At 37.6% G+C, this 22,669-nt stretch overlaps 1 protein-coding gene across 1 annotated transcript in view; it reads right to left on the reverse strand.

Annotated features, from left to right (window-relative positions):
- The window catches only part of Slc41a2 (solute carrier family 41 member 2), a 91,793-nt gene that overhangs the window by 51,203 nt on the left and 17,921 nt on the right, over positions 1 to 22,669 (reverse strand). Inside the window, exons 2-6 of the mRNA XM_042693343.1 lie at positions 17,799 to 18,519; positions 13,552 to 13,659; positions 8,453 to 8,524; positions 5,994 to 6,138; positions 2,265 to 2,411 (exon numbers count right to left, since the gene is read on the reverse strand). Of these exons, the coding sequence (XP_042549277.1) occupies positions 2,265 to 2,411; positions 5,994 to 6,138; positions 8,453 to 8,524; positions 13,552 to 13,659; positions 17,799 to 18,353 (1,027 nt within the window). The 5' untranslated portion in view covers positions 18,354 to 18,519. The remainder of the gene's footprint in view (positions 1 to 2,264; positions 2,412 to 5,993; positions 6,139 to 8,452; positions 8,525 to 13,551; positions 13,660 to 17,798; positions 18,520 to 22,669) is intronic.

Genomic DNA, 22,669 nt, shown 5'->3' on the forward strand with positions numbered 1-22,669 from the left:
ATAACCTCACTCATGTAACTGTAACCCTCTGTATAGTAGCTTTACAATAAAAAAAAAAAATACTATTTTTCAAAATTATCCTAACATTCCATTTTACTTTATTCCTTGATCCAGTTGAAGTATTAATATGTCACTATGTAATGCTGCAAATATTAAAAGTTTTAGACAATATATTATAATGAAGACTTTTATAAGAGTTCATCATTTATAAAACATAAAAAATAAAAATTTAAAGATCAGTCACATTTGATCTGTCTTCTGGATTTTTATAGTACACAGTCTATATCATTATAACAATTGTTATATTTATTTATAGTAACATTCTTCAGTGACATACTCTTTCTTCTTAACTACTGTGTTTTCAACTGCTAAGATGCTTTGGTATTTACCAAACAATTGAGAAATGTTTTACAAATAACTTAATAATAATTAAGTACCCAAGTCTGTAAAAAATATATAGTACTTTCTTCAATTTTAGGTACACAAGGAACTTATTCCCAAACCGCCACCAACTTTCCATTTCTTTTGTTTCCTTTTCTTTTCTTTCTTTTTTGGGGGTAATGTTACTAGAGATTGAACTCATATCCTCATATTTTCTAGGTAAGTGTGCTACCATTTAAGATATACTCTCAGCTTCTTTTGTTTTTTAGTTATTTGGGATATAGAGTTTCAATGTTTATAAACAGATAGGCTTGAATCTCACTCCTCCTGTTTATGTTTCCTGTGGAGCTGAGACCAGATGTGTGCGCCAACCAAACCAAACTTGTTTGTTGAGGATGGAGATCTCGCTAAGTTTTTGCTCTGGTGGGACTTGAATTCAAGTGTTCCACATTTCTACTTCCCAAGAAGCTGGGGTTATAGGTATAAGCTACTACACCCAGCCAGTTCCCACCTCCTACTTTAATGTTCTTTGACAGATCCACACAATTTCTGTATTTCTATTTTCTTAATAATGTTGGGGAAAACCTTTTCCTGTTCCCCTTTCTTCTTTTTAGCTCTTCCTCATAGTAGGAAAGACTTATCTAACTAGAAAGGCTAGGGAAAGCAGCAGTGAGCATGCCTGACAGGAATTCTTCTCCAGTTCAGTCCACAGCCTGTTCTTCAGTTGTCCGTCCACCTGTATGCCTTTGAGTGGTGAATGGAATAAGTATAAGAAAAGCCTCAAAGCGGCGCTGTAGCTCAAGTGGTAGAGTGCTCGCTTTGAGCTGAAGAGCTGAGGGACAGCGCTCAAGCCCAGAGTTCAAGTCCCACGACCAAAAAATAAATAAAACAAAATAAGAAAAAGCCTCATTAGCTGACTAGTCATAAGCTAATATTTCAATTCCCATAACACCTCAACATCCAAACTTAAATTATATAGTAATGTAGAGAAGGAAAAATCAGTTTATTACTCCCAAGATAAAGATTATAGCAGATTTAAGATTATCTCTTCAATAATGTAACTCTCATTTTGAGAAGGAAAAAAGGGAGTTGAGCATTAGACTGGATACTATGGTGACAAGATCCTATATTTAGGTCATTACCACTTACAGTGCTGTACTTTACCTCAAGTGAATGCATCTTTATCTTCCCAATGAGAAAAGCGTTCCCTGAACATGCACTTCAAGTCTTACTGAATAGTGTCTTTAAGTAACAAATTAAATAGTTTAAGGCAATTTTATACACTAACTAAAGCTTCCCTTGACATCTCCAAAAGTTGTAGAAAATCATGGAATTTAGGATGTCAAATAGAACCTTTTCAGATATGTTTCAGGAGCACATATTTGAGACTCTTCTTCAAACTAAGTATTCATTCCATATACCTGTATAGAACTTATAGAAATATGTAAAAATATGAATAGATGTTTGCTTTGGGCTTGGCTTGTAAACTCTGTTTTTTCCCCTGCATTACTATGGATTTGTTTTCTTTTTCTTTTTCGCCATCTAAAAAACTGAAAGCACAATCGAAATCACAATTATATTCATGTGTCATTGATAGCAGTCCCACAAAACAAATTTGCATTAAAGCAATTCATTAGACTCTATAAACACTCTATCTGTATTCATCAGGAATTATACACATAATAAGTCCAACCTCACACAGCATTCAGGATCATTTATGTGGTGTTATTTTTCCCTTTTGTTAATTGCCATGAGGCTACTTATTGGTATCAGTTTCTGGTTAGGGGAAAAAGCTCATTGGTAAATGGAATCTATAACATTGCTGCAATAATATTTATTTAAAGAGATTCTGAATAAAAAATTATAATTTAAAGCCAACTTACCAAGACATGAGTACAAACCCTGACTTATCCAAGCTAAGATGGCAAGAGTTATAAGGTCTCCAAAACTAGCAGCAATGGGTGTAGCAACATTATCCGGATTGATACCAGTCTTCTTTGAGCCAACGATAACTCCAACCATTATTATCCCTAAAAGAAATATGGTTTATTACTTTTAATGTTATGATTCAGAAAATCACTCCCCCAAAAAGTGAAATACATAGACTAAACAAAATAGCACGTCAATTCTAGTTATTCAGCTCAGAGAAGCTGATTAAGCAAACAGAACACTTTTTACTGTAATGCTTTGGCAAGATGCCCTTCCACAAAGTCCAGGTAAGAAAATGGAAGATTTGAGAAGTTCAGTGTTTCATGTATAATGTAAAAGCTACTATAAAATTACATTAAAACTAAAATTTTGAATTTAGCATATACATACTACATTAGATGCAAAGTATGAATGTATCAAGCTCAAAGATTTAAATTTTAACCTTCAGGTAAGGCATAAAAATATCAATGTAGGGGGGAGAGGGGAGGCTGGGAAGGGAGGTGAAGGATAAACAAAGGAGGAGGCTGCAATGCTTGGTAAGAAATGTATGCATTATCCTGCCCATGTAATTGTAACCCCTCTGTACAGTATGTTCTCAAATAAAATTAAATTAAATTAAAAAAATCAAAAAAAAATATCAGTGTAAGGTGAGTTATATTTATGTGCATAGTAACTGAGAAGACCAATAAAAATGTACTTGTTCACATGTGGTATAGAAATTCTTGCTTTAAGGAGGCCCTGGGTTCGATTCTTCAGCACCACGTAAGCAGGAAAAAAAAAAGTCGGAAGTGGCACTATGGCACAAGTGGTAGAGTGCTAACCTTGAGCTGAAGAGCTGAGGGACAGAGCCCAGGCCCAGAGTTCAGGCCCCATGACCAGACCCAAAAAAAAAAAAAAAAGAAAGAAATTCTTGCTTTATTTTTAAGGTGTTAAAGTATTAAGAAACAAGAAGTAACTAAATTTTGAGCACTAGAGTCCTGAACACAACAAATAGTCTTTGTGAAAGATAGTCTTTCAACCTACAATTTTCAGTCTATAAATCTGCAAGAGAAGAGAAAAATGTAATTATGTACTTAAGCTTTTGGATCCTTAATTTTTTGAGTCATACAAATAGGAGAAAATGATAATATCTACAGTCATTTTTGATATTTAATTTTTTGAATCAAATAGGAGAAAATGATAATATCTACAGTCAAACTCATAGTTAGCACATTAAAAAATTTAAATGTTTAATTCATATGCTAACTATAAGTCAACAAAATATACCTGTGAAAAAGGTCACCAGACTTTGAGAAGAAAAATTACCGTAAATTTTTTATCCCAGCATACTCAGTTTATGGATAATAAAACAGATCTTGGGGAGTAGGGTTTGAATTCTTGCTTAAAGTCACACAGTTTGTCACTCTAGACCAGTGTATTATGTTTGGTTTGGTTTTGTCCACTCTAACCAACAAAGCCAAATCTGTAAAAGATTAATTTTTCTGTTACATCAAATAATGTCCTCACATCTTGTATTCTGGAAAGTTTTTATCATTTGGCTTACTTTATTCATAGTACCATTAAAACAGAGGGGAGGGCTGGGAAGGTGGCTTAGTGATAGAGTGCTTGCCTTGCATGCATGAGGCCCTGGGTTCAATTCCTCAGCACCACATAAGCAAAAAAAAACCCGGAAGTGGTGCTGTGGCTCAAGTGTTAGAGCACTAGCCTTGAGCTGAAGAGCTGAGGGACAGTGCCCAGGCCCAGAGTTCAAGCCCCACGACCAACAAAAATAAATAAATAAATAAGACAAAGGGGAAAAAAGAAGCTAGAATGGCAGAAAAGTTTTTTAAATTCCAACAGTAATCCAACAAAATATAATTATAGAGAAATGTTATTCTCCAAATGAGTACATTTAAAGATTTATGTAGAGCTAGGTGTCAGTGGTTCACACCTGTACTTCTAGATACTCAGACAATGAAATCCAGAGGATCACGGTTTGAAGCCAGTCTAGTTAGAAAAGTTCACTAGACAATGTCTCCACTTAACAAGCAAAGAGCAGGGCTGGAAGCATAGCACCAATGATAGAGCAGCAGACAAGGAAATACCCTGAGTTTAACCCCAGTAGCAGGACCCATATAGGATGTATTCAGCTTTGCAAGGATCAAGGTCTGTTAGAAAAAGCTGTATGGGAGGAGACTTGGATTTTAGTTCTGAATCTGCTACAAACAAGCTGATGAAATTGGATATATCATCTTACTTGTTTGCATCAGTTGTCTCAGCTACAAAGCGAACATAAATTAAGATCAAGTTATCATAAAACTAGAATACACATTACTTAAAGTATGAAACTTTGGGGGCTGGGAAGGTGGCTCAGTGGTAGAGTGCTTGCCTTGCATGCCTGAGGCCCTGGGTTCGATTCCTCAGCACCACATAAGCAAAAAAAAAAAAAATTGCACAAAAGTATGAAACTTTGTCACAAATATGATATTAAGAGAAGTAAGCCTGACCAAAGAAACATAGGATGCATGATTTCCCTCATTTGTAATAATTAGAAGGTCACTATAAGGTACCAGGTAGCTGATGCCTATAATCCTAGCTACTCAGGAGGCTGAGGAAAAAGAGAGGGGGGGGGGGAGAGGGAGAGGGAGGGAAGGAGGGACAGAGGGAGGGAAAAAAGGAGGGAGGGAGGGAGGGAGGAAGGGAGGAAGGAAGGAAGGAAGGAAGGAAGGCAGGAAGGAAGATAGTCAAGTGTGGCAGCTTACATCTCTTAGCATTTAGGAGTCTTAAGGTAGAAACAGTGAGCTCAAGGCCAGCCTGGGTTTCATATTGAGCCCTGACCCAAAAAAAGAAACAGTTTTGGGAGAAGAGGAATAATCTAGCTGATAAGTTCATACAGGGGAGTGAGGAATAACCTAGCTGAGAAGTTCTAATGCAAACAGTTTTTTAAGCTTCTATTCTTTATCATTATAGCCAACAATATGCTATATTTGTAATGCCACAGAAACAAGGAAGGTATTTAACTGGTTTGATTTGAGGAAGGTTATGGTTTATTTGTTCATTAAGACTTGAGACTTTAGGGGCTAGGAAGGTGGTTCAGTGGTAGAGTGCTTGCCTTGCATGCATGAGGCCCTGGGTTTGATTCCCCAGCACCACATAAGCAGAAAAAAACCAGAAGTGGTGCTGTGACTCACGTATGTTAGAGCACTAGCCTTGAGCTGAAGAGCTGAGGAACAGTGCCCAGACCTCGAATTCAGGCCTCACGACTGGCAAAAAAAAAAAAAAAAAATCTGAAATAATAATAAAAAATTTAAAAAATTTTAAAAAATAACAAAAAATCTGAAAACTTGAGACTTTAAAATTGTTTCATAGAGAGATATTATTATTATTACACTTAGTACTCAAGTGACAAGCCAATAAGTACCCTACATGATTTCCAGGAAGAAGGGTCTGAAGGAATTTAACTTACAGTGACAAATTCCCTGATCTTATTTGGAAACTATACTTGAGTGCCTAAAGCCAGAAGCCAGTCTCAAAAAGCCTGTTTCCAGCAAGTTTTATAAATAATAAAATGAAAATGTATCTGAAATACGATTTGAAAGTTTGCAATAGCATTTTTTCCTGCCATTTTGGTCAGGAAGAAGTACCATTTAAATAGAAGTAATCATCATGTAGGGAGATCAGCCGTGAGGCATTTATTTGCTCACCCTGCAGAAGGGATGCAATGAAGGCGGTCGCCACGCTGCTGGAGCACAGAAGGATGGAGTGACTGAGGTAGTATTTCCCCTCTGGAATCCAGCCCAACACAATCGCTGCCACTGCTGCTAGGAACCCAACCACTGTTGCCTGAACCTGAAAATATTTTGACAAAATCCAAACCAATTAGTAATCTTTAAAACATATTATGCAAGCATTACATACAAGAAGTCAGGAAAAAGTACATATAGTAACTGCGTTGCATCACCCTTTTAAGAAGCTATATTTGAGGTTTAACATTACTTCAGACAGCCGACTCCCAAACTGTCCTGATTTGCTGCCGGCAAGTATGGGAAAAGATCTAGTAATATTATTTTAGTAAATACCCAACACTTCTTGTTCACAATTTTAGTAGGTAACTTCTCTGGAAGAGACTAACCTTTTCCCTGCTCCACCCACCCCTCCACCTTCTCTCCTTGCTTTTGTCCACTGGTAATGGCTCCAACCAATTACCACCTCACCAGCAGGCACCAGTGATGTCTTGAGGTTGCTGCTTGGGGCTCCCAGTTTTTATATACTCTTGTGGGAGTGAGGCAGACACAGGCACTCGACTGCAGCAGCTAGGACCAGCAAATCCCTCTCTTGTGATCATGCAGACCAACAAGGATGAGAGTATAACCAGGTAAGGGGGGGGTGCTAGGACTATTAGAAGCTGAGATGTAAATTGCTAGAATAATTTGATGGACATTTTTATACTTACAACATAGTTTTAACTATGAGTTACAATTCTCATTAAAGAGTTGAAGGTAGTTAAAGAATACAATTAAATATATTTTCAAAAATTGTATGTATCATATATAGTACTCTAGTGGGAGGAAGATTTGTCTGGTTTTAGTCTTGTCTTCTTTTGGTTTTGTGTGGTGGTGGGTATTGAACTCAGGACTATTTGCACCCTAGGCAAGTACTCTACCACTGAGCTACATCCCTAATTCAGTTATCAGATGTTTTGATGATCACCTCTACATATGTTCAAAAAAGTTTAAACTAAAAGGATACTAAGTCTTCTTTAAAATGATACTATGACCTAAAAGATGAAAATAAAGCCCAAAAAGGTCATGTAAACTGGTACAAGTTATAGAGGTGGTAATGTTGGAGCAGAGATTAGATCCTAGCCCTTGTTATTTCCAACCCCGCAATCTTAAAATCATTTGCATGGATGTATCTTTGAAATGCATTATATGATGGTATATTCCTACAACTATCTCTCAGTTTAATATCTATCTAACTTTCCCTAAGCTTATTAGGTAGGTGAGCTCTGAGGGTAGCAGCAGTGTTGAGCTTAGAGCTGGGAGAGTATGGAGGAGGGCTGAAGAGATATTCACCTGAGATCCTGAGACTAGAAAGTGACACTGATTATATAAAATTCATGGCTGGGTTCATATGTAATCAGTAACTGAATGTATTCATTTACATTAACATTAATAACTTAACAATTAAGGAAAAACAAATGGCTGGCCAAAATATATCAACCGAGCTCAGTTTAACTAAACCATATATTTAAAAAAAAAATAAGTGGGACATAGCAGTGCATTCCTATAGTTCTAGACTTGGAAGGCTTAGGCAGGAGGACCACTTAAGTCCACCTCTGTTTTAAAATAAAAAAAATCATAAAAGTAATAAGATAGCACCTAAACAAAAAGATGTTAAACAGTTGTTTGTATAAATATTAACAACAATTCTGGGTTATGTTATAGTTATGAAGCTTTGTATATATTTTTCTATATTATAGAGTGTATTTTTTCATGTTTGGAAGAATGTGACCAGTTTCTAGAAATATGGTAACTTTCCGAGGTCAGATGTATCCATTGATATCATCATTTTTTTTTTCAGTTGGTTGTGGGGCTTGCTCCAGGGCCTGGAGATGTCCCTAACCTCTTTTGCTCTACCACTATAAACCACAGTGCCACTTCTGGTTTTTGAGTGGCTAATTGGAGATAAGAGTCTCATAGGGGGGCTGGGAAGGTGGCTCAGTGGTAGAACGCTTGCCTTGCATGCATGAGGCCTTGGGATCGATTCCTCAGCACCACATAAGCAGGAAAAAAAAAGCCGGAAGTGGCGCTGTGGCTCAAGTGGCAGAGTGCTAGCCTTCAGCTGAAGAGCTGAGGGACAGCGCCCAGGCCCAGAGCTCAGGCCCCACGACTGGACCCCCCCCCCCAAAAAAAAAAGAGTCTCATAGGAACTTTTCTACCTGGGTAGGCTTTGAACTGTGATCTTCAGATCTCAGTCTCCTAAGAAGCTAGGACTATAGGCATGAGCCACTAGCACCCAGCTGATATTATCACTTTTTAAGGTATTAAATCATTATTTTCGTGTCTCTTAAAATAAGTAAATGGTAAACTTCATAGCACTAAAATTTACTCCATTCCCAGAGGAAGTACTAAGACCTATAAAGAAATACTGCATTTCTTACCTGCTTTAATGCCAAATTGCCAATTATTAGGTTCCACTTTTCAATTGGTGAGTCCATTTTCCCAATGTTTACCTGTGAAAGAGGGTATTTCCATGAATCTAGTAATCTATATTCTATCTGCTCTTTTTAAATAGGCTATGAAGTTTTAAAGTATAAAATGAGTCTTCAGTAAATCTGACAAGTGAAAATTATACTTTGAATATAATTCCTACTTTATTACCAGATTGGCATCTAATATTGAGCATGACTTTAATAGCTTTCAGGAACTAGTGGATCTGTTACCATTACCCTTATGTATGCTGAGCTGTTTTAGAACTAACATCATCAGCTATGATCCTAACATGCCAAATTTGTGTACTGAGGCCCAGTAAAAGTGATTATATAATCTTGAGCTGCTGGCACTTAATTCCATGCTATAAAATAACTAATGTAATTTGAAAAATTATTGACCAGAAAACAAGATAGAAACCAATCAGTCATTTGTACATAAATTATATTTGAATCATGACTAAAATTGTTAGCAACTAAAATACATTCAGTTCACAAATAAATTTTGATCATGTACCTCATCTATTAAATACACATTTCCACTAAAGTGAAGAATATTCTCCAAAATGAGGCTATTATTAGTCACATAATCAGTTGCTCTATGAACAACATCATATTTCTCAACTACTTTAGGATTCAAAAAGTATACATCTAAATCTGCCAAGTGTTTCTAATGCAGCCACTTGGAAAGCAATAAATGTTCATTAGTAAAAACTTTATACTGAGTTGGATTTCAATTATTCATCTATTTTACTATGGAGGATTTTCAAATGTTAGGGGGAAAAAAGCTTATAAATGAATGGGTAAAGAAGCAGATAGATAAGAATTATTATTTCTGAGTAGTTTTTTTTTTTTTTTCCATGAGCACACTATTCAATCAAGCAGGGTAAGTGGTGTGTCAACCTTTTCTCTGTCAACTTGGAAAAAAGATTCTGTTCTGCAGTCTCCAAAAAAGTATCCAATAAATGCAAATTGTGAGATTCCTCACTATCTCAAAGTAATTGTTTGTGCAGTCTTATTTATATATTTATTTTCTAAGCCTGAAAATAAATTATTGTAGCTCTAATAGCCTGGGGCTCTGCTCAAGTGAGTGATAAAGTATAAGAAATATTTGAAAACTGAACCTGCTTTAGGTTTAGAACTTAAGCAGGCACAGGAAAATTAGTGTTATTTTAAAATAACTCTTAGGAAGATGTCTATAGCTGTAGGAAACAATCTAAGATGATTCAATAAACCACTACATAAAGTATAAGAAGTCAACACTGCTGGGTGTTGGTGGCTCACACCTGTAATCCTAGCTACTCAGGAGGCTGAGATCTGATTATTACAGTTCAAAGCCAGACCAGGCAGGAAAGTCTGTGAGACTCTTATCACCAATCAACCACCAGAAAACCGGAAGTGGCACTATGGCTCAGTGGGAGAGCACTAGCCTTGAGCTGAAGAGCTGAGGGACAGCGCCCCAGGGTCAGAGTTCAAGCCCCACACCACCAACAACAACAACAAAAAAAGAAGTCAACACTCCAGAATTGCTCATGAGCAAACAGGGGTCTAGGAAGAACTCAAGGAAGGTGGGGTGGCAGAAGGAGTGAATGGTATGACATAGGGATGCTGCTGTGCCAGAATCCACTTGGTACCATCACCTCTAGCCTTTTCTAAGGCCTGGTGCTATATTCCTCAAAAGTCTGCCTCTCCAGCTAGAGGCTGCAGTCTGTCAGTGACAGAAATTTTCTTAAAAATTGGAGGACATAGATAGCAGAACTCATTGCTTGTTATAGGAAGTCAGACAGGACAGGCCTCTAGCCTCTGCTAGAGGTATACCATGTTAGGCCTCAAGCCCTGTTCCAGTGCTTCAGGTCATTTGTCTGATTCTCCAGCCACTGGTCTTGTCTTCTGCAACATCCCTCCATCTGCGTAAGCTTCATTTCCTCTACTTAATTCCATACAGTTGCAGCACATACTATGGCTCTGTTTTCTGAGCTAAACCAGACTGGCAGTATAACTTTCAACTGTTAAACCTAACTGTACTATAAATGAAGATCACATTCTCTATGTCCCTTCCATATGTAGAAGTCTCTGAATGAGCAACCTTTTAACCTAACAAAATGATTTCAAATTAAAACAATGTATAATGCAAAAGAATTTTAGGATCCAATTAAAATGTAATAATAAAGAGAAATTGACCTAAATTTTGGGGAGAGAACAAGTATTATACATTGTGCATTGAGATCGGAGTGGAGTTATGGCAACTTTTGCCTCCTGTTGTGTAAAACCTGTGCCACCTACTCTATGTCTGGTAATTTAGGATGATATGAACTCATTAGGTGTTTTCAGAATTGGAGAGGGAGAAGCATCACTACTTTTGATGTTCTATTTTTATACAATTAGTTGACCTAATGGTGCTTAGCCAGAGACACCAAGCCATTGTAAAATGATAAGATAGAAGAGGGCATGATCTGATGAAGACTTCTGTGAAGCTTGCAATAATTTAAATTAATATTAAAGTAGTAGAAAGAGGCCAATAGGTTGCAGAGACACCATGAATTTGCTCATTAAAATATTTATATAACTCTGAACATATTTTCCTTTAGTTCTTTGAACATACTTATACCAGTTGCTTAGAATGACTGTTAAACTCAACATCAGGCCCACTGGAAGTCCCTTCTCATTGGCTAGATATGATTCATGATTTTTGGTGATACTTCTTTGTTTCTTTCCATGTCTAATGTTTGTTACAAACTGACAGTGTCAATAACATGCTGTAGTGACTCTGGATACTGTCAATGTTCTTCCCCAAATTCTGAATATTCCTTCTAGCAGGCCATAGACTCTTCTTCACTCAATGAGATTCTCTTCCACAATGCAGAACAGCTCAGCTCCCCACCTGGTTCTTCTGGCTAGCAATTCTTGATTTTTAACCTAGCCCTTTGGGGCTATCTTTTGCATCAATGGAGAATTCTGCAGCTGAGAATCTATGTTCAGATTGGTGGGTTCATTCTCATGAGAGTCTCCCATAAACTTCTACCTGCTATGTTAGCTCCAAATTCTGCCATCTGAAATTTTAATAGTAAAATTTCATCTTTCTGCTACTGTAGATATGCACAGGTCGCACAGGAACTCATGTCAAAAAAGGGAACAAACATACAAATCTGAGCCAGCTAACTTCAGTCTTTCAAGTATATAAGTTTCTTTTCATACTCAGTTTACTATCATTCTTCTTTCATGTCAAAAAAGGGAACAAACATACAAATCTGAGCCAGCACTTTAGTCTTTCAAGTGTATAAGCTTCTTTTCATACTTGGCTTACTATTATTACCATGACTTGTTTCCACAATGGTGAATCCTAAAGGATGGTGATATAATGATGCCCTTCTGCATTTCTAAAACAAACTCAGAACACTGACAAAGTCAGTATTTTTAAACATGTTAAACTCTTGAACCTTTTGAGTGAGAGCTTTATGTAGCTAAAGATTTAAAAGTATAGATCCTATAATATATTCTAAATAAATAAAAAAGTATTTACAAGAATATTCATCATAAGCTAGGTGCAATGCTTGCACTCCTAGATACTTGGGAGGCTGAGACTGAAAGGATCTAGTTTGAGGCAATCAAAAGCTGGGTTCAGTGGTATATGCCTGTCATCCTACCTTTACGGAAGGCTAAGGTCAACTACAGTCAGGATGATTGTAGTTGCAGACCAGCCCAGGCCAAAAAAGAAGTTCACAACACTCTGTCTTAATGGAAGAAGCTGAGCATGTAGCTCATGCCTGGTATCTCAACTATAGCAGGGTAAGTAAAATAGAAGGACTGAAATAAAGGCATGTATCTAGGCAAAATAGAGACCCTATTTCAAAATAACAAGTATGTAAAAGGGCTAAAGGTGTGGCTCAGAATAGAGTACCTACTAGCAAGTGAGAGGCCATGAGTTCAAAATCTAGTACCGCCACCAAAAATAATAAATATATATCACATTATTGTTTGTAATAGCAAAACATTAGGGGAGAGAGAGAGAGACAGAGAGAGACAGAGAGAGACAGAGAGAGAGAGAGAGAGAGATTCAGTAATAGATAATGAATTAAAGAGGGTACTGTTATATGATATAAAAGTGCATGGCCAAAAAAAATGACATGGACCTACATTTATTGATACAGAAATGCAATCATGATATATTTGGAAGTCAGAATTACACATAATAAAAAAAGAAAATGTAGGATTCCAGTTCTTTTAGGGTACATAGTATGCATATGCATTATGACATTCTAGCTGAACATATATAAGTCCAGATAGTCAAGTACAGAAAATCTTTTTTGTTTTTGGAAGTACTGGGAGTCAAACTTGGGATCTTGCATATGCTAGGCAAGCATTCTATCATTGAGCTATATTCCCAGCCAATAAAGAAAAAAGAATAGCACATATTAATAGTATTTGTTTGTAGGTAAAGAAGCAGAGGTAGTTTTGGATTTTACTCCTTATACCTTTTCTCTCTTTTTTTTTATCGATCATGGGGCTTGAACTTTGGGCCTGGGAGCTGCCCCTCAGCTCTTCAGCTCAAGACTAGCATTGCTCTACCACTTGAGCCACAGCGCCACTTCAAGCTTTTTTTGTTTATGTGGTGCTGAGGAATCAAACCCAGGGCCTCATGCATTCAAGGCAAGCATTCTACCACTGAGCCACCTTCCCAGCCCCTTTTCTCTTTTCTTGTTTTCACAGTAAACATGTATTACATTCACATCACAAAATGTTTAAATACGATTCTACCAGCCATAGAACCAAGGAAAATCTCAGTTTCTGCCTCACCCCATATCTTAAACATGACAGTAATTGTTAGAATGCTTGGAATTAAAAGGGGCAAGTATATTACTCCCTCTGGTGATAAAGTAAAGCCTGTGAAACTCAGATTATAACCTTGAGAGCTTCAGAATGTTGTGAGTCAAACCTGCTTAACATAGCTCCCAGGTTCAGACAGAGAAAAACAAGCTCCTGACACAAGCTCTTCTGCTTAAAGAGCGACTAGTATGAGTGATATACATAAACTGAGTTAGGAGAAAACTTACTGCCGTGGATAATCTGGATGCCAATGTCATTTCCAAGTTCCCTTTGAGGCCAAGAAGAGCAGGAACTAAAATGAAAACTTCGGTTACATTTTTGAATACTTCCCAATGCTGTAAAAACATGAAAACAAAAAAGTTAGACAGTCTTTTTTTAATGCTCAAAACAAAGACATTTCTTTAAAAAAATTATTTTTCAAACTTTGCATCCATGTTTTGAAGGATTACACAAGTAACTAGTGAACATTTAGTATCATCTCAATCTCTTGATCTCTGAAGCTCTCTCTTGGCTACTCAAGAAGACTCAGTTGGAGTGACAGTTGCCATTCTACATCCACATGCTACATAAGCCTAAACTCTTTTTCTGTCATGCTGTGGATCAAATCTAGTGCCACATACATGCTAGGCAAGCACTCTGTCACTGAGCTACATCTTTAATACTTGAGGTGTTTGTGTGTGTGTGTGTGTGTGTGTGTGTGTGTGTGTGTGTGTGTGTGTGTGTGTGCCTTGAACTCAAAGCCTGGGCACTATCTCTGAGCTGCTTTTGATCACACTTAGCACTTTACCACTTCAGCTATCAATTCTACTTTTGGCTTTTTGTGATTAATGGAGATAAGGCTTTCTCAGACTTTTCTGCCTGGGCTGACTTCAAACCATGATGTTCATATCTCAGCCTCCTGGGTAGCTAGGATTATAGGCATGAGTCACCAGCACTCAACAGCACTTACTTTTTCTTTTTTTTTTTTTTTTTGAGACAGGGCCTTGCTATATAACTCAGCTGAAATTTACAATGCCCTGCCTGTGTTTCCTTAGTGCTAGGATTACAGGTAGGAACCTCCACTCCCAACTATCACTTTATAAAGGCAACAGTTAATACACCTAGTGGTTAAGAGCACAGGACCTGGAACCAAATCATCTGGATTAGAATCAGTTCCAACACTACTTACAACAATGGCATTAATATTATTACCTCATTTCCTAAATGAAGAAATAAAGATTCAGAAAGGTTAAATGACATTCCCAAAGTCAAAAGAAAGGACTTAAGGCTAGGTGGTGGTACATACCTGAATTCCAGGTACTCAGAAACCAGAGATTGGAGGATTTAAGTTCAAGGACATCTTAAGCAAAAAATTGGTGAGACTCCATCGTAACTAATCAAAAGCTGGGTATGGTGTCCTGTGCCTGTCATCCCAGCTACATGGCCCACAAAAGAGAAACTTTATCCCCAAAATAAATAAAGAATAAAGGGTGGCAGTATGGCTCAAGTGGTAGAGCACTTACCCAGCAAATGTAAGTAAGGCCCTGAATTCAAACCCCAGGACTTAGAGTTGACCTCAGGAATTCTAAATAGGCCCATGTTCTGGTTCCTATTTTAGGGCTAAGAGGGTACTGAATACAGGATAATGAAAATAACTCCAAACTGGAAATCAAATGTGTGCCTTTAGGCATAAACCTGAGCCTACCCAGCAAGGCAATCCAGCTTATCTTTCAGATCTTAATGTCCTTGTTTATAAAATGAAGATAATATCTGCCAAGTCTAGCCATCAGAGGTATAACAACGAGAGTACGCTATGAATTGAAAGAGTATAGTAATATCTTAATAACACAAATGATTTTTAACAAATGATAAGAAGAGGTGATTGTCTCAGTAAGAAATTTTATGAACATACTACCTTCATGCCAAAAAAGTAACAAGAGTATATATCTAGTCACTAACACCAAGACAGGTGAGAAAAAAAAATCTGTTTTTTCTAAAACAACTTGTTTCAAAGAAATACTTTGGAAATGCTTATCAGAACAATCTTTTTTAAAGTCTTGCTATGAAGCTGGGTGCCAGTGGCTCACACCTGTAATCCTAGCTACTCAGGAGGCTGAGATCTGAGGATCTCGGTTCAAAGACAGTCAGGGCAGGAAAGTCCATGAGACTCTTATCTCCAATAAACCACTAGAAAACTGAAGTGGTGCTGTGGCTCAATTGGTAGAATGCTTGCCTTGAGCTGAAGAGATGAGGGATAGTGCTCAGGCCCAGAGTTCAAGCCCCACACAGACCAAAAAAAAAAAATTTGTTATGGCCAGGTGCCAGTAGCTCACACCTATAATCCTAGCTACTCAGGAGGCTGAGATCTGAGGATCACTGTTCAAAGCCAGCCTGGGCAGGAAACTCTGTGAGACTCTTATCTCCAATTAACCACCAGAAAACTGGAAGTGGCACGGTGGCTCTAGTGGTAGAGTGCTGGCCTTGAGCTGAAGAGTTCAGGGACAGTGCCCAGGCCCAGAGTTCAAGCCCCAAGACTGACCAAAAAAAAAAAAAAAAAAAAAATCTTCCTATGAAGAATTCACAAAGGAAATCCCTCCAAGGTTCATCTCAACTAAGGATGTACCTTACAAGATATCTGAGAATGCCAGGCATAGTTGCCATATTTGTAATCCAGGCAACATAGAAAGTGAAGATGGAAAGATCTTGGTTAGAAGACAGCCCAATATGTAGAGATGATAGGGATGATGATGATGATGATGATGATGATGGATGCAAGTGTAATAAAAGCTAACTATCTCTAACTCTCACTCTCACTGATTGCCTTGGGCAGTTTCTTTAGATCTAGTTCAGTTAATATTCACAATGAACCTAGGAGATATGTAGTATTTTTAAAATTAAATCCCAGACATAATTCATGAAAATATTTTACCTGTTACCAGTTTAAGACACTTACATGATTCAACTTTAGAAGCATGAGCTCAGCCATGTATAATGGCTCATGACACCTGTCTTAAATGTTATAAATATGCTCTCCAAGAATCACTGGAGTCACAACAATAGACACACACACACACAAAAATTGTCTCCGCAAGGCAAAATTTACTTCTACAGAAGGGTCGCAATCAGCCAAAAATCTGGCAAGCAAGCACAAAGAGCAGGCAGGCAGGCTGCCCCTACCCATCCCCATTTATCTCTAATACAATAAGCTCTGCTCCTTTGCTCAGATTGGTTGAGCTCAGGTTCACAAAATCTACTCATGATTAGTTAGTTAGAATAGGGTAAAATAAATTTATACATACTGACTTTGAAATAAGGTTAACAGTATACAAGTAATCTTAAAATATATCCACACCCTCTGCTACTTCTTGAACAGTCTGGGGCCTGTCTTAATTCCATCTTGAAAAGAAACCAGTTTAAAACAAAACCTTGCCAGGCCGTGGCTCACACCTGTAATCCTAGCTACTCAAGAGGTTGAGATCTGAGAATCACAGTTTGAAGCCAGCCCCAGCAGGAAAGCAGGAAAGACTCATCTCCAATTAATTACAGAAAAAGCTGGAAGTGGTGCTGTGGCTCAAGTGGTAGAGCACTTGCCTTGGGCAAATGAAGCTCAGGGACAGCTGCCCAGGCCCAGAGTTCAAGCCACAGGACAAGAAAAAAATCCTTCCTTATCCCAAAGCAATTCCTCTTTTCCTAACAAGAGCTAAGCCACCAAGTCAAAGCAATATACTTCGATAGAAAAGACAGTTTTTCTCACATAAGGGATAATTTAATAATGAAAGAAACTGGAAATCTAGTGAAAAGAAAAAGCATAAACCACCACTTTACCCTCTATTCAGAAATAATAATAGTTCCTCCAGTTTGGCAAAAAATGAAAAAGATCAAGAATATCCAGTGTTAAGCTAGAGTGTTAAGCTAGGTGCCAGTAGTTCAAGCCTGTAATCCTAGCTACTCAGGAGGCTGAGATCTGGGGATCAGAGTTAGAAACAAGCTTGGACAGGACATTCAGGAGACTCTTATTTCTAACTAACCAGCAAAAGCCTAGAGAGGGAGTTACGGTTTAAGTAGTAGAGCTCAATCCTTGAGCAAAGAAGCTAAGGGACATCACCCAGATCCTGAATTCAAACTCCAATACTGGAAATAAATATTCATATTCTAATGCCCAGACATTTCATGTTTTTAATCTATGAAACTGTGAAAATAACAGTTAAATATATAAAGCTATGCTTAAAAGGATATCTATTAGAACACCAATGAGAATAATGAATTTTGGTATATACATACAATGTAGTATCAAACACTCATTTTAAATTCTAAAAACCTTTACAGAACTGGAGATGTAGCTCAGTGGCCGAACACTTGTTTAACATGCACCAAGCCTGGAGTCTAGACCTGACTCCACAAAAATAAAAAATGTTTGGGATTCAAAACCTCTATAAAGCATTTTGATCAGAAATGAAATGATAAAAAGACAGTGCAGTTAAAGGTATAAACTCACCTGAACTATATCCAAAACCATGCCAGCCGAAACTGTGCCAAAACCAGCTAGCAAAAATGGCACAAGAATCTGCAATGCCATGATGCCACTGGATTCCTTTGGCAATTTGGGAGTTGTTTCCACAATGACATCTTCACCACCCTCACTAGACAGATCTTCCTCCTGTAACATGGCAGTACTTTCAGAAGCCTCCCTTCCATCACAGTAATTGTAGTTGGCATAGTCGTCATACTTCTGGTTACAGCTTGAAGGTGTATGCCCATTATTGCCATGGTAAGACTGCTCAGAGAAACTGTGATACTCCATGTGCTGCTCAGATCTGTTACTCAAAGTTGGTGCTGCATTTGATAATCCATCTTGCCAAATGCCATTTGTTCTTTTGTGCCTATCTTCCTGGTTTTTCTGGTAAATTACTGGGACCATACTCAACACTAAGTTTAAGAACTTATCAGACTGAATTGTATTTAAGTTTAAAGTCCAATCTACCAAACTTCCTCCGCTACTTGGACCATCACTTGTTTTATTAGTAATAGATTTTCCTTTGCTATTAGTCATATTGTCATCACTGAAATCCCCGTATTATCAGATCTCAAGCTTCGTGAACCATTGCAGATGAGTCAGAACCATGCAAACACTTGCTTAAATAAAGTTGTTGACTTCATTGTACAGAAAATGACTCCACTACTAAAAGATGTTTATAAGCTCCACAGATGGATTGGATCTGTAAAAAATAAATTAATTAATTAAAATTTTAAACTCAGACTAAGTGGACTGGGAATTTAGCTCAATAGTAGAACATTGGCCTGGCATGTACAAGGCCCTTCTGAGCCAGCACACACACACACAAATCAGATTGACCATCACTATACTTAGATTTTCATTGCTAAAAGTACAAACTGTGCTTAAAACTAACCCTAAGGTAGCATTATAGACACTATATTATGTGGCCTTGAAGCTGAACTGTTTTGTGCCATGCAACTATTATGGGTGCAGAATTTTTTTGTGTGTGTGATCAATCTTGTACAAAAGTGTTTATCATATTTGCAAACTTTAATATGCACTTAAGATCTTCTGAAATAAGAATTTATGAAATAAAATGATGGCTTCTATCAGCATAAAGGGGACTCAGAATCAAACTGTACCCTTCATTTATATATGTCACTAAGCAACAAAATCCAGTAAAGCAGGCTCTGTGACATGTTAATTGAAACTTCTTTGTATAACTATTTTTCAAATTAGACAAGTTGATATATTAGGGATATATCAATTCATACAACTAAATTTATACAACTACTTAAAGATAATTGTGTTTGGGGTTTTTTGTTTGTGTTTTTTGGTATGTCAGTGATGGGGCTTGAACTCTGGGCCTGAGCACTATCCCTCAGCTATTCAGCTCAAGGCTAGTGTTCTACCACTTGAGTAACAGCACAACTTCCAATTTTCTGATGGTTTATTGGAGACAAGAGCCTCACAGACTTTCCTGCCCTGGCTGGCTTTGAACCCCAATCCTCAGATCTCAGCCTCCTGAGTAGCTAGGATTACAGATGTGAGCCACTGGCGCCTGTCTTCAAGATATTTTTAAGTGAGTGCCAGTAGAGATATTTATGCTACTCTTCAGTTACTTGGGAGGTTATAGTAGTCTAATATTCCCATTAAGAACCAGTGTCTTCAAAACTTCAATATAATGGCTTGTATTTAAATTCTGAACTTCATCAGTCATAATGCTTCTTACCTGTAATCCCAACAGTCAAGAGGCTGGGTCAGGTAAGATTATAAATTCAAGGCCAGACTTGGCCCCCCGACACACACACAATTCTGAACTCTGTATAAATTATAATAAATCTTTAGGGAAAAGGAGCTCATTACTTTTTTCATTAAGGGCCAGTATTTGCATATGATTGAAAGATTTTTTGTGTTTTTTTTAAAGAATGTTAACAGGTATGGGACATACAAAGGCTAAAATCATGGCTAGTGAGTTCATCTACCCTCTAGTTTATTCCAGCAGTACTCACAATAGACAAGATATGCAAGCAACATAAATGTTTTCCAGTAGAGATGGATGGGTAAAGAAAATATGGCCTTCTGGGCACTGTTGGCTTACACCTGTAATCCTAGCTACTCAGGAGGCTGAGATCTGAGAATCATAGTTTAAAGACAGTGAGGGTAAAAAAGTCCATGAGACTCATCTCCAATTAACCAACAGAAAACTGGAAGTGGCCTTGTGACACAAAGTGGTAGAATGCCAGCCTTGAGCAAAAAAGTTCAAGGGAAGTACCCAGGCCCTGAGTTCAAACCCCATGCCCATCCCATGATCAACAGTGACAAAGAGAGAGAGAGAGAGAGAGAGAGAGGGAGGGAGGGAGGGAGGGAGGGAGGGAGGGAGGGAGGGAGGGAGGGAGGAAGGAAGGAAGGAAGGAAGGAAGGAAGGAAGGAAGGAAGGAAGGAAGGAAGGAAGAGAGAAAGAGGAAAGCAAGAAGGAAGGGAGGGAAAACGGAAAGAAAATTTGGCCTATGTATACATTGGAATAGTATTTCAATGCCCATCAAAGAATAAAATCCTCCCATCCTCCCATTCAGGATGAACCATCATCCTGAGTTGTTAGGATTATAGGCATGCGCCACTGCATCTAACCAAATAAAACTCTGTAGACACTGTGTAAATGGTTTTCTTGCTTTATTAAAAATTGTAAGTTATTTTGGATAATTCACAATAAATATTCAATTGTATAATAGGTTCATAAAGATGAGGATTATACCAAAGTAATTTGCAATTACGGTTCTCAACAGCAGGATGGCTCTGTGGCTGCTTCATTTTCTTCAACTACTTTCATTTAAAAATAAAAATGAGTACCTCCTGCTCTTGCCTTCTTATCTCCTCCTTTCCTCCTTCCTCCCTTTCTTTCTTTCTTTCTTTCTTTCTTTCTTTCTTTCTTTCTTTCTTTCTTTCTTTCTTTTCTTCCCTTTTCTGTTTTCTCTCCCTCCCTCCCTCCCTCCCTCCCTTCCTTCCTTCCTTGCTTTCCTTCCTTCCTTCCTTCTTTTTTGTGTTGTACTGGGGATCAACCCCAGGACCTATACCTTCTACAGAAGTATCTACCTCTGAACTATATCCCCCACCCCTTTATTTCCATCAACTCTCTTTTATAACTTTCCTGTTTCTACACTTTCTAACATACTGTTCGTAATCACCTCACTGAAATATCAGAGCAAATCTATGCCACTTAAAAAAAATCTACCCATATTAATGAAGAACTAAGAATACAGGAAGGAATAGCCAAAATTATATAACCAAACAGTCAATAACTGTCTTATTTTCAATTTAAAATAAATAACTGTCTTATTTTCAATTTAAAATATAGCTTTCAAGTTAAAAGTATGTAGTTTGTCTCCTACTGCCAATTCATGTGCAATAGAGATGATCACATGAAATGTGATATTTAATTTATCTCTGGCTCTCAAAAATTAAAACTCAAGATGGGGTCTAGCCATGGTGCCACACACCTGAAATCCCAACTACTGGAGAGGCTGAGGTAAGAGAATTAAGAGTTCAAGGCCAGCTTGAGCAATTCTGTGAGATTTCCTAAAATTAAAAAAAAATGTATGTTTGTATTAAATACACACACACACACACCATATGGAAACATAAAAGAAGTCTCCAGCATTCAAAATGTACCATAGTTGTTTCACTGAGGTGTTAGAAATGACTACTGGAGGTAGGGGTGCATAGATCTCTTTTGCTTCCCCAAAACAAAGATCCATGCCCAAGCAACAATTCTAAGAAATAGGATGAGCTCAGTAAGAGTAGTGTGGATTTTATAAGGTATAAGGATGAATATAAGCAGGGGAGTATAGTGATTTATATATGTTTGCAATTTTATCATAGTTTAGCTATTTAAAGTACTTGGAAATTGAAATATAAGAAATATTACTCCACAGGGCTGGGAATGTGGCTCAGTGGTAGAGTGCTTGCCTTGCATGCATGAGGTCCTGGGTTCGATTCCTCAGCACCACATAAGCAAAAAGGAAAAAGCCAGAAGTGGCACTGTGGCTCAAGTGGTAGAGCCCTAGCCTTGAGCTGAAGAGCTGAGGGACAGCGCCCAGGCCCAGAGTTCAGGCCCCACAACCGGACCCCCCCCCCCCAAAAAAAAGAAAGAAATATTACTCCACAAACACTTGGTTAAACGTTTACTTCTAAAGTAGACGATAAATATCTTCCTTTGGAGGGAAAGGGGCTGAACAGAGTTAGTTTTCTAAGAAAAATGTTGACTTTGTTGGCTGAAACTGACAATTTCCTACCTAAACTGAGTCCAGGAACTCAAAGCTTTAAGTTTCACTTAAATAGCAATTAGTGATACCTGACTTTATTGAGAAGTTGGAGCAAATTCTCTAAGAGTAAGAAGCCAGCTAGCCATCATATGAGACTAAATTGCCATAAAACTGGTGTTCTGGGCATTCTCTACAGAAAAACAGAAACTTGAGAACCCACAGGCGTGGTTTGGCTACTCATAATGGAAAGCTAGCTACTGCCATAAAACAATCATTCGTTTCCAAGGTTGCATGTTGTAAACTGTCATAAAATTGATCAACCCTAAGGTTTATGTATAGCTAAAGAGATAGGCTAACATTTATAAATAATTCATTTAAGCCTAAAAAATAATGATAACGATAATAATTTTTGTATATCTTCACTATATCTCATAAATTTTCAAATGACAAAAGACTTAGAGCAACTGATTTTGTTCTCAGAAGCACAACTTCCAATCCCCACCTCAGCAAAAATTAGCAAGATATTTTTTAAAGAAGCTTTATTTGGAAGAAAGATACATCCAAAAGAACCTAAAGCCCTATAGTCAAAGCTACTCAGGAAGCTAAGAC

Source organism: Dipodomys spectabilis, unplaced genomic scaffold, assembly GCF_019054845.1.
Source record: "Dipodomys spectabilis isolate Male_0828 unplaced genomic scaffold, ASM1905484v1 ptg000163l, whole genome shotgun sequence".
NCBI classification, from domain to species: domain Eukaryota; kingdom Metazoa; phylum Chordata; class Mammalia; order Rodentia; family Heteromyidae; genus Dipodomys; species Dipodomys spectabilis.